At 42.0% G+C, this 10,864-nt stretch overlaps 4 protein-coding genes and 1 long non-coding RNA gene across 5 annotated transcripts; 4 read left to right on the forward strand and 1 right to left on the reverse strand.

Moving 5' to 3' along the window:
* Positions 1-7: 7 nt before the first annotated feature.
* LOC104807422 (protein PIN-LIKES 5) lies at positions 8-3,164 on the forward strand. Its single transcript, XM_010532688.2, has 10 exons — positions 8-71; positions 833-986; positions 1,080-1,159; positions 1,277-1,401; positions 1,586-1,707; positions 1,807-2,085; positions 2,194-2,294; positions 2,380-2,432; positions 2,534-2,719; positions 2,808-3,164. The coding sequence occupies exons 2-10, from the start codon at positions 852-854 to the stop codon at positions 2,930-2,932; spliced, it is 1,206 nt and encodes a 401-aa protein (XP_010530990.1). The 5' UTR covers positions 8-71; positions 833-851; the 3' UTR covers positions 2,933-3,164.
* On the reverse strand, positions 986-2,904 carry LOC104807421. The gene is made up of 6 exons (XR_770750.2): positions 2,812-2,904; positions 2,494-2,704; positions 1,834-1,957; positions 1,552-1,733; positions 1,307-1,413; positions 986-1,192 (listed from the first exon to the last, which is right to left on the reverse strand). It is a non-coding gene; the product is annotated as an uncharacterized LOC104807421 (long non-coding RNA).
* Positions 3,165-3,715: 551 nt separating the features above from the next.
* LOC104807420 (54S ribosomal protein L19, mitochondrial) lies at positions 3,716-4,440 on the forward strand. The gene has a single exon (XM_010532686.1). It carries the CDS (start codon positions 3,770-3,772, stop codon positions 4,235-4,237), a length of 468 nt encoding a protein of 155 aa, XP_010530988.1. The 5' UTR covers positions 3,716-3,769; the 3' UTR covers positions 4,238-4,440.
* Positions 4,441-4,538: 98 nt separating this feature from the next.
* Positions 4,539-6,981, forward strand: LOC104807423 (pentatricopeptide repeat-containing protein At2g17525, mitochondrial). The gene has a single exon (XM_010532690.2). The coding sequence runs from the start codon at positions 4,947-4,949 to the stop codon at positions 6,831-6,833; it is 1,887 nt and encodes a 628-aa protein (XP_010530992.1). The 5' UTR covers positions 4,539-4,946; the 3' UTR covers positions 6,834-6,981.
* A 217-nt stretch (positions 6,982-7,198) lies between these two features.
* LOC104807424 (SRSF protein kinase 1-like) lies at positions 7,199-9,834 on the forward strand. The gene is made up of 3 exons (XM_010532691.2): positions 7,199-7,545; positions 8,378-9,226; positions 9,340-9,834. The coding sequence occupies exons 1-3, from the start codon at positions 7,363-7,365 to the stop codon at positions 9,619-9,621; spliced, it is 1,314 nt and encodes a 437-aa protein (XP_010530993.1). The 5' UTR covers positions 7,199-7,362; the 3' UTR covers positions 9,622-9,834.
* Positions 9,835-10,864: the final 1,030 nt, after the last annotated feature.

Below are 10,864 nucleotides of genomic sequence, written 5' to 3' on the forward strand. Positions count from 1 at the left end.
CGAGGGGGAGGGAGAGAGAGAGAGAGAGAGAGAGAGAGAGAGAGATCGTCTGAGGTTCATGCATGGTTGAGGTACTTGTATACAAATATGTTTGTGTTTTAGGACATATAAACGTGCGTGTATTCAATATATATATGTATGTATGTATGTATACATACATGTACATGTGATTATATATTTAGATGTCTCGATCGATCTCTCATCATCAGGTTTCTGGATTTGTTCCTGTTCTCTTCTCCATCTCATCTGCATGAGTACACGAAAACGTATTTATCTGCATCACTTTTCGTTAATACTAATTAAATCAAATTAAAAATCCTTATGATTCTGCATCCGTACGTATAGATTCATCTCCATTTACAAATTCTACGTACACACACGTAGCTTTGCATGTATGCATGTGGGTGTGGGTGTATATATGTTTGTCAATTGTATATACACAAATACATCACATTCGTGGATAACGCATTGAAATTTCCGTATCTTTATCAAATGAAATGTTAAATCTCATTTTCCATTTTTTTAAAAACTTTTAATTTAAAAGAAGAAACCAAAGATGCAACTTGCTCAATCTTTTATCCCTTTGATTAGAAAATACAATCCCCACGAAATGACTTGATGTCATATGTCTCACCTTATCATTGAAATTTCACGTGGAACAAAAAAGTTCTCAAATTATTCGTAATGCGTGTGTATCTATGCATCACTTCCTTCTAGGTTTTATATATACACACACACACACACGCATATATATATGTCTGAAATCTGAATGCGTGTGTGCACTTCGTACGTTGCTCTCTTCACATAGTTATTCGTCTTCTTCTTCTCCAAGGTTGTAAAGATAAAAAGGGATGGGGTTCTGGTCATTGTTAGAGGTGGCTTCCATGCCAGTGATCCAAGTTCTGATCATGAGCCTTGTGGGAGCTTTCATGGCGGCTGATTACTGCAAACTTCTCACAGTAGAAGCTCGCAACTCCATGAACAAGGTACGCCTCAACCTGTCTCTACTCTCTTCATCGTTTGATGCTGAATCTCTGGAAATATGGGTTGAGTACAAAAAGTTTGAATCATGAATGTAGGTAGTGTTTGTAGCGTTTGCGCCTTGCCTCATGTTTGCTAATCTGGCAAAGACGGTCACGCTCGAGGACATGGTATCATGGTAAACTCTCGAGGTTCTGCCTCTCTTTCTTCACTGGTCGGTTTTAATGGAGGAAACCATGAGAGGAGGGATTGCTTGACCGTATCTATTCGTGGTTTAAAAAAATAAAATTATTAGGTGGTTTATGCCGGTGAACATGGGGCTTACCTTCCTGATCGGAGGAATTCTTGGTTGGATTCTTGTTAAGCTTCTGAAACCCGTGCCTTATCTCGAAGGTCTGGTCATCGCTGCTTGTTCTTCAGGTATCGAAATCCCTACAAAACCAACAAGAACATACATGTCTGGATAAAATCCTTTGATCATGAGCAATGAAACAGGATTTGAACCGTGATGCCTAGGATATATAGAGATTGATGTTAGATCCTGTTTGAGAAAGATGGAGCTGTACTCACTCAGTTTTCTTGTGGCGATGATTTCCTGGTGAAGGAAACATGGGAAACCTTCCAGTAATACTTGTCCCGGCAATCTGCAGCGAGGACAAGAGTCCTTTCGGGAACCGGAGTGTTTGCAGAAGCCTTGGACTCTCGTACGCGTCTTTCTCTATGGCGGTATGTATTATGATGGTTCTCCTTTCCTGTAAAAAAACAAAGTAACTATGAGGGTGAGGAGAAAAATGAGTGAATCAAATCGATATGTGGCTTCTGCAGCTAGGAGGTTTCTACATATGGACTTACACATTCCGATTGATAAAAGGTTCAGCTGCAACATTCAAAGCCATTGAGGAATCTGAAGAGGCGGCAATCAAACCATCCAATACTGACTTAGAGTCTGACCTCAAAACCCGCCTCCTCGATTCACCTGAAGGCAGCAATGCCGTGAGAAAAGACTCTGTCAAGGAAGAGGAAGAAAAGGGCTTTTGGAGAAAGGGATTAGAGTTCCTCCAGCAGATTCTGAAGGAGCTACTTGCACCACCTACAGTTGGCGCTGTGAGTGCATTTTTACAGAAAAAAAGCACGGCAACGCTTAGTTTGAAACTAACAGTTTACTGCGAAGATCGAACAAGGACTTAAAGGTGGCAACTTTGTTGCTTTCAGATGATTGGTTTCCTGTTCGGTGCAGTTGTGCAGCTCAGAAATCTTATAATTGGTGACAATGCTCCTTTGCGAGTAATCCAAGATACAGCAAAAATACTCGGGTAGTTATCGTAATCATCTCGTTCATAACCCAGCCTTGATTCTAAATTTTCATCTGTTAATTGATAAATGATATCGAATGTGCAGAGATGGCACGATTCCTGGCATGACAATTATACTTGGAGGCAACCTCTTACAAGGTAAAACCCTTATCACACCAGCTCAACTACTCCCTTTCTGTTTCAAGAAGAAGAAACTTACCCTTTACTGTTATTGACTGTTGCGGTTTTGAATCAACAAGGGTTACGTTCTTCAGCCATCAAACCCCCTGTAATAGCCGGGATTGTCTGTGTTCGGTACATAATTCTCCCAGCTATCGGTATAGGGGTTGTCAAAACAGCTGAGATTCTCGGGTTTCTCCCGGAAGATCCTTTGTTTCAATATGCTTTGATGCTTCAGTTTACCGTCCCACCTGCCATGAATATCGGTCAGTCCCAGCCAGCCAATTCATGTAACTCTTTTGATAAGTTTGTAAAGGATACAGCTTTGATAACGTGGGAGGGATAATGATACAGGTACCATGACACAGCTGTTCAATGTGGGACAAGACGAGTGCTCCGTTCTCTTACTATGGACATACTTAGTTGCAGCTCTGGCCCTCACTGTTTGGTCCACAATCTTCCTCTCCTTGTTATCCTAGAGAACCTGCAACTCTCTCTAGACACAACAAGATTCTGGTTCTTTTGCTATTCAGAGACAGTGAAGAAACATATTCCATTCTCTTCCCATCTGTTTGGAGACATTTAAGCACAAGCTGTGTAAGGCGCTCTGCCGTTTTTGCCGATAAGGAGGCATGGATAAGAGTAAAATGATGGGCATTTCTTGTAACCTATTATAAGAAAGAAAAAAAAAAAGCAAAAGATTTGTACGAAGCTTTGTTTAAAATCATGAAGACTATACGGCGATGAACACAGAAACTAGCAGAAGAAAATAGATAGCGTAAACCGAACAGATCTCGCTGCTTCTATAACAAATTCCAATTTCCCATACCACACCATACACGTGAATGAAAGTGAGGCTAAAGGCTGAGAATTTTACAGTAGAGATAGGTTTGGAGTTTCGGCCGATTCCTGCAACCGATTCTTAAATCTCTTCTTCGACCGAGTTCCCCGTCGTTCACTGTTTATCTTTCCCGACATACCCATATCTCCGTCCATGTCGGAATGTTACCGATCCGAGATGCTGCTTCCTCAGGCTCGGCCGCCTCTTCTTGCTGCTTCTGCTGTTACTGTCACCGTCGGCATGCACTTGCGGCGGTGGCGGGGATGACGAAACCGATGTTAAACCGGGATTTAGTCCAAATTCAATAATCTAAAATGGGCCTTTTGTCTAAACCAAAGACCCAAATAAGTAGGCCCAAACAAGGAGGCCCATATCAAGATGCACAAATCCAGAGGCCCAAACTCAAGGCGTAAAACCCTGCATCCTGGAAAGTGGAAATTGAGAAGAGAGAAGCCGATCTCCGAAACCCCCAACAATGGCGACTCTGAAGGAGATCCTGACTCGGCGTCCGGTGGCGGCGACGATACGGCTGACGGTTCCGGCCGGAGGAGCTCGACCGGCTCCTCCGGTGGGTCCGGCTTTGGGTCAGTACAGGCTGAATCTGATGGCGTTTTGCAAGGACTTCAACGCCCGTACACAGAAGTACAAGCCCGACACTCCGATGGCGGTCACGATCACCGCATTCAAGGACAACACGTTCGAGTTCACGGTGAAGTCACCGAAGGTGTCGTGGTACCTGAAGAAAGCGGCAGGGGTCGAGAAAGGGAGTGGTCGAGCCGGGCACGTTCAGGCGGCGACCTTGTCGGTGAGGCACGTTTACGAGATCGCGAAGGTGAAGCAGTCGGATCCGTTCTGTCAGTACATGCCCTTGGAGTCCATTTGCAAGTCTATTATCGGTACTGCGAATACCATGGGGATCAAAATCGTCAAGGACTTGGATTAGAGGTTCTGATGAAATGTTGCGTTTTTTTGTCAGATCTCTTTGTTCTGTTCTTTGCACACTCAAAAAAAAATGGAAACTTTGTGTTGCTATGTCGGTTTCGAGAGGAATAACTATGATCTTTGATCAGAATTGTCTTAGTGTGAGATTGTTTCTTCGCAGTTGGGCAAGAGACCCTCGAATTGGGAACATGGAGATTCAGATTATAGTATTGAGTGTTGTATCTCTTGCTTGCAGGTTACTGGTTCTTGCTTCCGACATAATTTTCACCAACCTTGCCACATTTCTCTGAAAAAGCTAATCATTCGTGGGATGTGGAGAATCGGAGACAACAGTTTATGGCTGTTGCTCTGAAAATGGATTTTGATCGTTTTGAACTTTGATCAAGTAAGCAAGCACACAGATAAACATTTAGGGAAGTGTCCCGAGAAAATACTGTCTGAGGCTTGAATCTCTTGCTAAAGATTGCAGAGAACTCAAAAAATGTCCTCAAGATTTTGTTATTAAAGAAATGCCATTAAGGCACAAAGTTTGATCGGTAGAAGGGTATTTAGTGGATGCTTGCTAACTCAAACATACATGGTTCTTTGATGAAAGACAGAAACTTGTTGCCAATAGGGCTTGGAACTCGTGTTCTTCTTCTTATGTCCGAAAACAAAGCGTTGAACTTTGCCTCGCTTGAAATTGTATCAAGTTGACACATTTGCCTCTGATGCTGAGAATTTTGAACCTTTCGATGCTTCGACGTATACCCGCCACGAGATCATGGCTTCTAAGGCGTTGTTTCTGCTCACCGTCTTCGTTCTCGGCGCCAAGCCACGACCACATGGTTCGTCTCATATTGGACCAGAAGACAGCTTCGGCGGCTCTCGAGACCTTCGACTGGGCGTCAAAGTTTCCGGGTTTCACCCATTCTCGTTCCACCTACCGAGCCCTCATTCATAAGCTCTGTGTTTTTCGCCGCTTCGAAACTGTCTACAAGCTGCTCGACGAAATGCCTGGTTCAATCGGTTTGCCTCCTGACGATGCCATCTTCATCACCATCATACGAGGCTTTAGCCGCGCTCGGATGATCAAACATGTGATCAAGGTCGTTGATCTGGTTTCAAGATTTGGGATGAAACCATCTCTAAGTGTTTTCAATTCGATTCTGGATGTTCTGGTCAAGGAAGACATTGACTTGGCCAGAGAGTTTTTCAGAAGGAAGATGATGGCAAGTGGAGTTCAGGGTGATGACTATACATATGGGATTTTGATGAAAGGACTTTGCTTGACGAACAGGATTGGTGATGGTTTCAAGCTCCTTCAGATCATGAAGACACGGGGTGTTACTCCAAACACTGTGATCTACAACACGTTGATTCATGCTCTTTGCAAGAACGGGAAGGTCGGGAGAGGCAGGAGTTTAATGAGTGAGATGAAGGAGCCGAATGATGTAACCTTTAATATCTTGATCTCAGCTTACTGCAATGAGCAGAAGTTGATCCAGTCTCTTGTCCTGTTGGAGAACTGCTTCAGTATAGGTCTTGTTCCCGATGTTGTCACGGTGACTAAGGTGATGGAAATTCTATGTAATGAAGGGCGAGTATCCGAGGCGCTTGATGTTCTTGAGAGAGTGGAAATCAAGGGCGGTAAAATAGATGTTGTAGCTTGCAACACCTTTATAAAGGGTTATTGCTCGCTAGGCAAAGCGAGAGTTGCTCAAGGATTCTTGAAAGAGATGGAGAGAAAGGGCTGTCTGCCAAATACAGAGACATACAACTCGTTGATTCGTGGGTTTTGTGAAATTGGATCGTTGGATTCAGCACTAGACTGTTTCAACGATATGAAAACGGATGCGATTATACGGAACTTTTCTACATTCAACACGTTGATCGGTGGGCTGTCTGCAGGAGGGAGGGTGGATGACGGTTTAAAGATCTTAGAGATCATGCAGGACAGTTTAAGGGTTCGTGGTGGAAGAATCGATCCGTACAACAGTATCTTGTATGGCTTTTACCGGGAGAATCGTTGGGAGGAAGCAGTGAAGTTTCTGTCCAGGATGGAGAAATTGTTTCCTAGGGCTGTTGACAGGAGCTATAAGATACTAAACTTCTGCAAGAAAGGCAGTGTTGATGATGCAAAGTTGGTGTATGATCAGATTATTGAAGAAGGAAGTCTTCCAAATATCCTTGTTTTCCATGGCTTGATTCACAGATACGTTCAAGAAGGCTACATGGAAGAGGCACTTGAGCTTGTAAATGATATGGTCAGCCATGACTGTTCTCCTCAAGCATCAACATTCAATGCTCTGATAATCGGGTTCTGCAAGCAAGGGAAAGTAACGAGTGCCTTGAAGTTCATGGAAGACATTGCTGAAAGAGGGTGCGTTCCGGATGGAGGAAGCTACGCTCCATTGCTTGATGGATTGCTCGAGAAAGGAGAGTCTCAGAAAGCATGGAAGCTCTTCTCACAAATGGTGGAAAACGATATTATTCCCGATTCTTCGATGTGGAGTTCGCTTCTGTTGTATCTCAGCCAGGAAACATGGTCCAAAACAGAGGGCGCGGCTTTCCGCTTACAGAGCTTATTGCAGCACATGATTGAAACAGAAGCTTGAGGGCAGAGACAATCGAATCTGCATCCAAACATAAGCTTAAAGATCGATGCTTTCCGAACTGAAAGCTTACGTATTCAGACAACTGACACCAGAGCTCAACACTTCTAAAGAATACTGGCTAGGATTGGCAAAGATGGCTATGTTCATTGACCCGTCTCTGTCATTTTTTCCGGTGTTTTTCAAAAATCTGTTAAAAGCAGAGAGCTTGAGAGAGGGGGGATGAGAAGGGCAGAACGGGAATAGAACATCAGCCACTGTTTAAAAATGGGAAAGTTCGAATTTCCCATCAATAATAAAAAAAGACAGGAGGAGCAAAAAGTGGAGAGAGTCTTGCGTTTCAAGGCCACACGCAATCTGAGTGCTCTTCTCTCTCTCTCTCTCTCTCTCTCTCTCTCTCTCTCTGTTTGGGGACTAGGAAAAAGGAAGCTCCTTTAGACCAGGGCTTCTCCAAAGATCCAAACTTTGACGATCGAATCGACAGAAAACAAGCAAAGCGGTTGAATTCCGACAGGCAAAGAGACAGACAGATATGTCGTGTTCATCCTCGTCTGGATCAGAGGAAGACGATGAGGGATTCGATTCGTACCGTAAAGGTGGATATCACGCCGTCAGACTCGGCGATCCGTTCGCCGGAGGCCGTTACATCGCCCAGAGAAAGCTTGGTTGGGGCGAGTTCTCCACCGTTTGGCTTGCCTACGACACTCGCACCTCCGTATGTTTCTCTTCCTTTCTCTGTTCCTTGAGATCTTTGTGATAGACTGATTCTATGCAGAGTTTGATTTCTTATGGTCAACCCTATATGTGTTCGATTTCTCTGGATCTTTTTGTGCGGATTCTGATCTGTTTTTTTTTTCCTTAGTAATGATCTATCTGAGAGCTCCTGTGTCAAAAACGAAATCGGATCAAATGACTCAAACACTGCTGTGGGGAAAAAAAGTGTTTTTTTCACTAAAATCGCATCTTGCAGGATTCAATGCTCTGGATTTTGGTGCAAGATCTTGGGTTTGCCAATTCGTTTTCTTCTTCTCATGAATTAATGTTGTGGAAAAGCAAAATCCTGAATCTGGTGAATCATGATTCTAGATTTGGGAATTTGTTCTGTTATTTTCCAGCTTAGCTGTTCGGGTAAGGAAGAAAGCCATTGTCTGTTTGTGGGTAATTCCTCAAGGAAAGCTGAATTTTGGTGTTTGCTCTTTCGAGATCCTGTCGTTGTTGGGTTTGGGTTTGGGTTTGGGTTTCTACATCTAAGTTGGAAGGATTCCTTTAGGGTACCATCTACCTTACATTGTTGTTGGGAGAGAACTTTCTCCATCTTTCCGGGAATTGAACGTGGATAAAGGGAGAATTAGGAGGATCGGTATCGGTTAGAGATGATATTTCATAAATGCCCATCACCAAATTTGGAACTAATATCTTGATTGAAGCTCCTAGTCATATGCTATCTCCTCCTTTTGTGTTCTTTCATCAGCTTGACTACTTTTTTGTTTTTTCCATTTTCTCATCGAGCAGCTTATATCAAACTTCTTGTGAAATGTATTTTGCAGAGTTACGTTGCTCTGAAGATTCAGAAAAGTGCCCAGCAATTTGCTCAAGCTGCACTTCACGAAATCGAACTCCTTTCAGCTATTGCTGGCGGGGACCCCGACAATTCCAAGTGTGTTGTTCATTTGATTGACCACTTTAAGCATACAGGTCCTAACGGACAGCATTTATGCATGGTACTAGAATTTCTCGGTGATAGCTTGCTCCGGCTGATCAAATATAACCATTACGAGGGACTGGAATTGAATAAAGTTCGGGAGATATGCAGATGTATACTCACGAGTCTAGATTATATGCACCGTGAACTCGGTATGATTCACACTGACTTGAAACCAGAAAACATCCTTCTCTGTTCCACCATTGACACCGCCAAGGATCCCGTCAGATCTGGACTGACACCAATATTAGAAAGGCCAGAGGGAAACCTAAACGGAGGTGGTGGGACGACTATGAATCTGATTGAGAAGAAGCTGAAGAGGAGAGCGAGAAGGGCAGTTGCCAACATATCGGAAAGAAGGGGTTCCATGGTAGGTACAGTTGAAGCAGTTCCATCAAAGGCCGGAAGAAATATGGATGGGATTGATATGAGATGCAAAGTCGTGGACTTTGGGAATGCATGTTGGGCCGATAAGAAATTTGCGGAAGAGATTCAGACGAGACAGTACAGAGCGCCTGAAGTAATTCTCCAGTCGGGTTACTCTTTCTCCGTCGATATGTGGTCATTTGGTTGTATTGCCTTCGAGCTTTCCACAGGCGATATGCTATTTGCTCCGAAAGACGGGAATGGTTACAGCGAAGACGAGGACCACCTAGCTCGTATGATGGAACTCCTTGGGAAAATGCCTCGAAAGGTATCTCGGCTTCCCCCTGAAACCTTTTTTCTTATGCTCTGTTGCTCTCGGCTAGAGACAGATGTAACCAGCCATTGTAATGCCAAATTCGTTAACATGTCTCGTTGAAGCAGATCGCCATTGGAGGTGCTCGGTCCAAGGATTTCTTCGACAGACATGGCGACCTTAAGAGGATCCGAAGGTTGAAATACTGGACACTGGAACGTTTACTGATCGATAAATACAGGTTTCCAGAACCGGAAGCCCGGGAATTCGCAGAGTTCCTCAGTCCGATCCTAGATTTCGCACCCGAGAAACGACCCTCTGCTCAAGAATGCCTGCAACATCCATGGCTGAAACTCAGGGCGCATGAGAAAACAGAGCAGGAGATGAGAAAGTTACATATCAATGGCTGAGCTGAAGGTTTCGTACGGATGTCCCCCTTTTCTTCTCTCTTTTTTTTTGGGTGTCATTCTTTGGTTCGTTTTTTGGTTTTGAATAAGACTGATTAATTTCTTTGTTTTTGTTAATGGTCATTGATTAAGCAATGATTTCATATACAGTACAAAAGAAATCGCGATTAATGAATCACTAACTATGTTTTGCGAATTCATAATCAGTTTTTTTTTTGTCTCGTTATCAGATTTCTCTCTTCTTTGTGATGGATGATGATCCACGAGATCTTTCTTTCGGATGAAATTAATCACACGCCAAAAACAGTCATGAGAATATTATAAAACTGAATAATGTAAATAATTTTTTAGACACGAACGAATGTATTTAATAAAAGAACCGCATTGACTTTTATTTTTTTGGAAGATAAATGCATATTTTTTTCTTTAAAATATAAATTGTATTAAAATTCTAAAAATTGATATTCTTCAAAAAAAAAAATTGAAACATATATATACATATATGGGCTACATGTATTTTTATTTTATCCCTTCCAAAATTGTTATTTCGAAAATGCTGACAGCAAAAAAAAAATTTATTGGAAAGATATAGAAGTAATATCCGCAAGTGGAGGTGGGTTCGTTACTTTACCAAAAATAAAATAAAGAAATAAAAGAACATATATATATATATAGCCTCCGCACCACAAGTGACGTGCATGTCTGAGACTGACCGACCAGTGACCATATCTGGTTAGCTTTGTCCTTACAGATTCTTGTTCCTATATTTAGCGTTGGATATAGCACGTAGACCAACTTATACTTATACTTATCCACCAAATCTTCACAAATAATAATTACAATATATATAATTAGACCCAAAAAAAATATAATAACTCTAGGGTTTAGGGAACTTTGCCATCAATTTGAATCCTAACTAGGGTTTCAGTATTTTAGGCATAAATTTAACAGTTGAAAAAAAAATATTAGATTGAAACAACAACAACAACAACAATAATAATAATAATAATAATATTTTTTTGTGGTTATAAAAGATTAAGGACGAGAAACATAACATTCGACAATAAAATAAAAGCCATCACTTTTATTACATTTATTATCCAAATGTATCACCCTGAATCTATAACACTGAATGTAACAACCCATACATGCAAACATATATAATTGTATCTGCAATATACATATTATATAAACTTCAATTTCAAACCCATGAAGCGAAAAAAGAAAAAGATCAAATGGATTCCTG

Source organism: Tarenaya hassleriana, unplaced genomic scaffold, assembly GCF_000463585.1.
Source record: "Tarenaya hassleriana unplaced genomic scaffold, ASM46358v1 Cleome13, whole genome shotgun sequence".
NCBI classification, from domain to species: Eukaryota; Viridiplantae; Streptophyta; class Magnoliopsida; order Brassicales; family Cleomaceae; genus Tarenaya; species Tarenaya hassleriana.

Bases quoted from the DNA above. Each gene is read 5' to 3' on its own strand.
- LOC104807422 (XM_010532688.2), top strand. From the start codon at position 852: ATGGGGTTCTGGTCATTGTTAGAGGTGGCTTCCATGCCAGTGATCCAA. The intron at 1,402-1,585 runs GTATCGAAATCC...TTCCTGGTGAAG, and splicing joins CATCGCTGCTTGTTCTTCAG to GAAACATGGGAAACCTTCCA. The intron at 2,295-2,379 runs GTAGTTATCGTA...TCGAATGTGCAG, and splicing joins GATACAGCAAAAATACTCGG to AGATGGCACGATTCCTGGCA.
- LOC104807420 (XM_010532686.1), top strand. From the start codon at position 3,770: ATGGCGACTCTGAAGGAGATCCTGACTCGGCGTCCGGTGGCGGCGACG.
- LOC104807423 (XM_010532690.2), top strand. From the start codon at position 4,947: ATGCTGAGAATTTTGAACCTTTCGATGCTTCGACGTATACCCGCCACG.
- LOC104807424 (XM_010532691.2), top strand. From the start codon at position 7,363: ATGTCGTGTTCATCCTCGTCTGGATCAGAGGAAGACGATGAGGGATTC. The intron at 7,546-8,377 runs GTATGTTTCTCT...TGTATTTTGCAG, and splicing joins CCTACGACACTCGCACCTCC to AGTTACGTTGCTCTGAAGAT. The intron at 9,227-9,339 runs GTATCTCGGCTT...TCGTTGAAGCAG, and splicing joins TTGGGAAAATGCCTCGAAAG to ATCGCCATTGGAGGTGCTCG.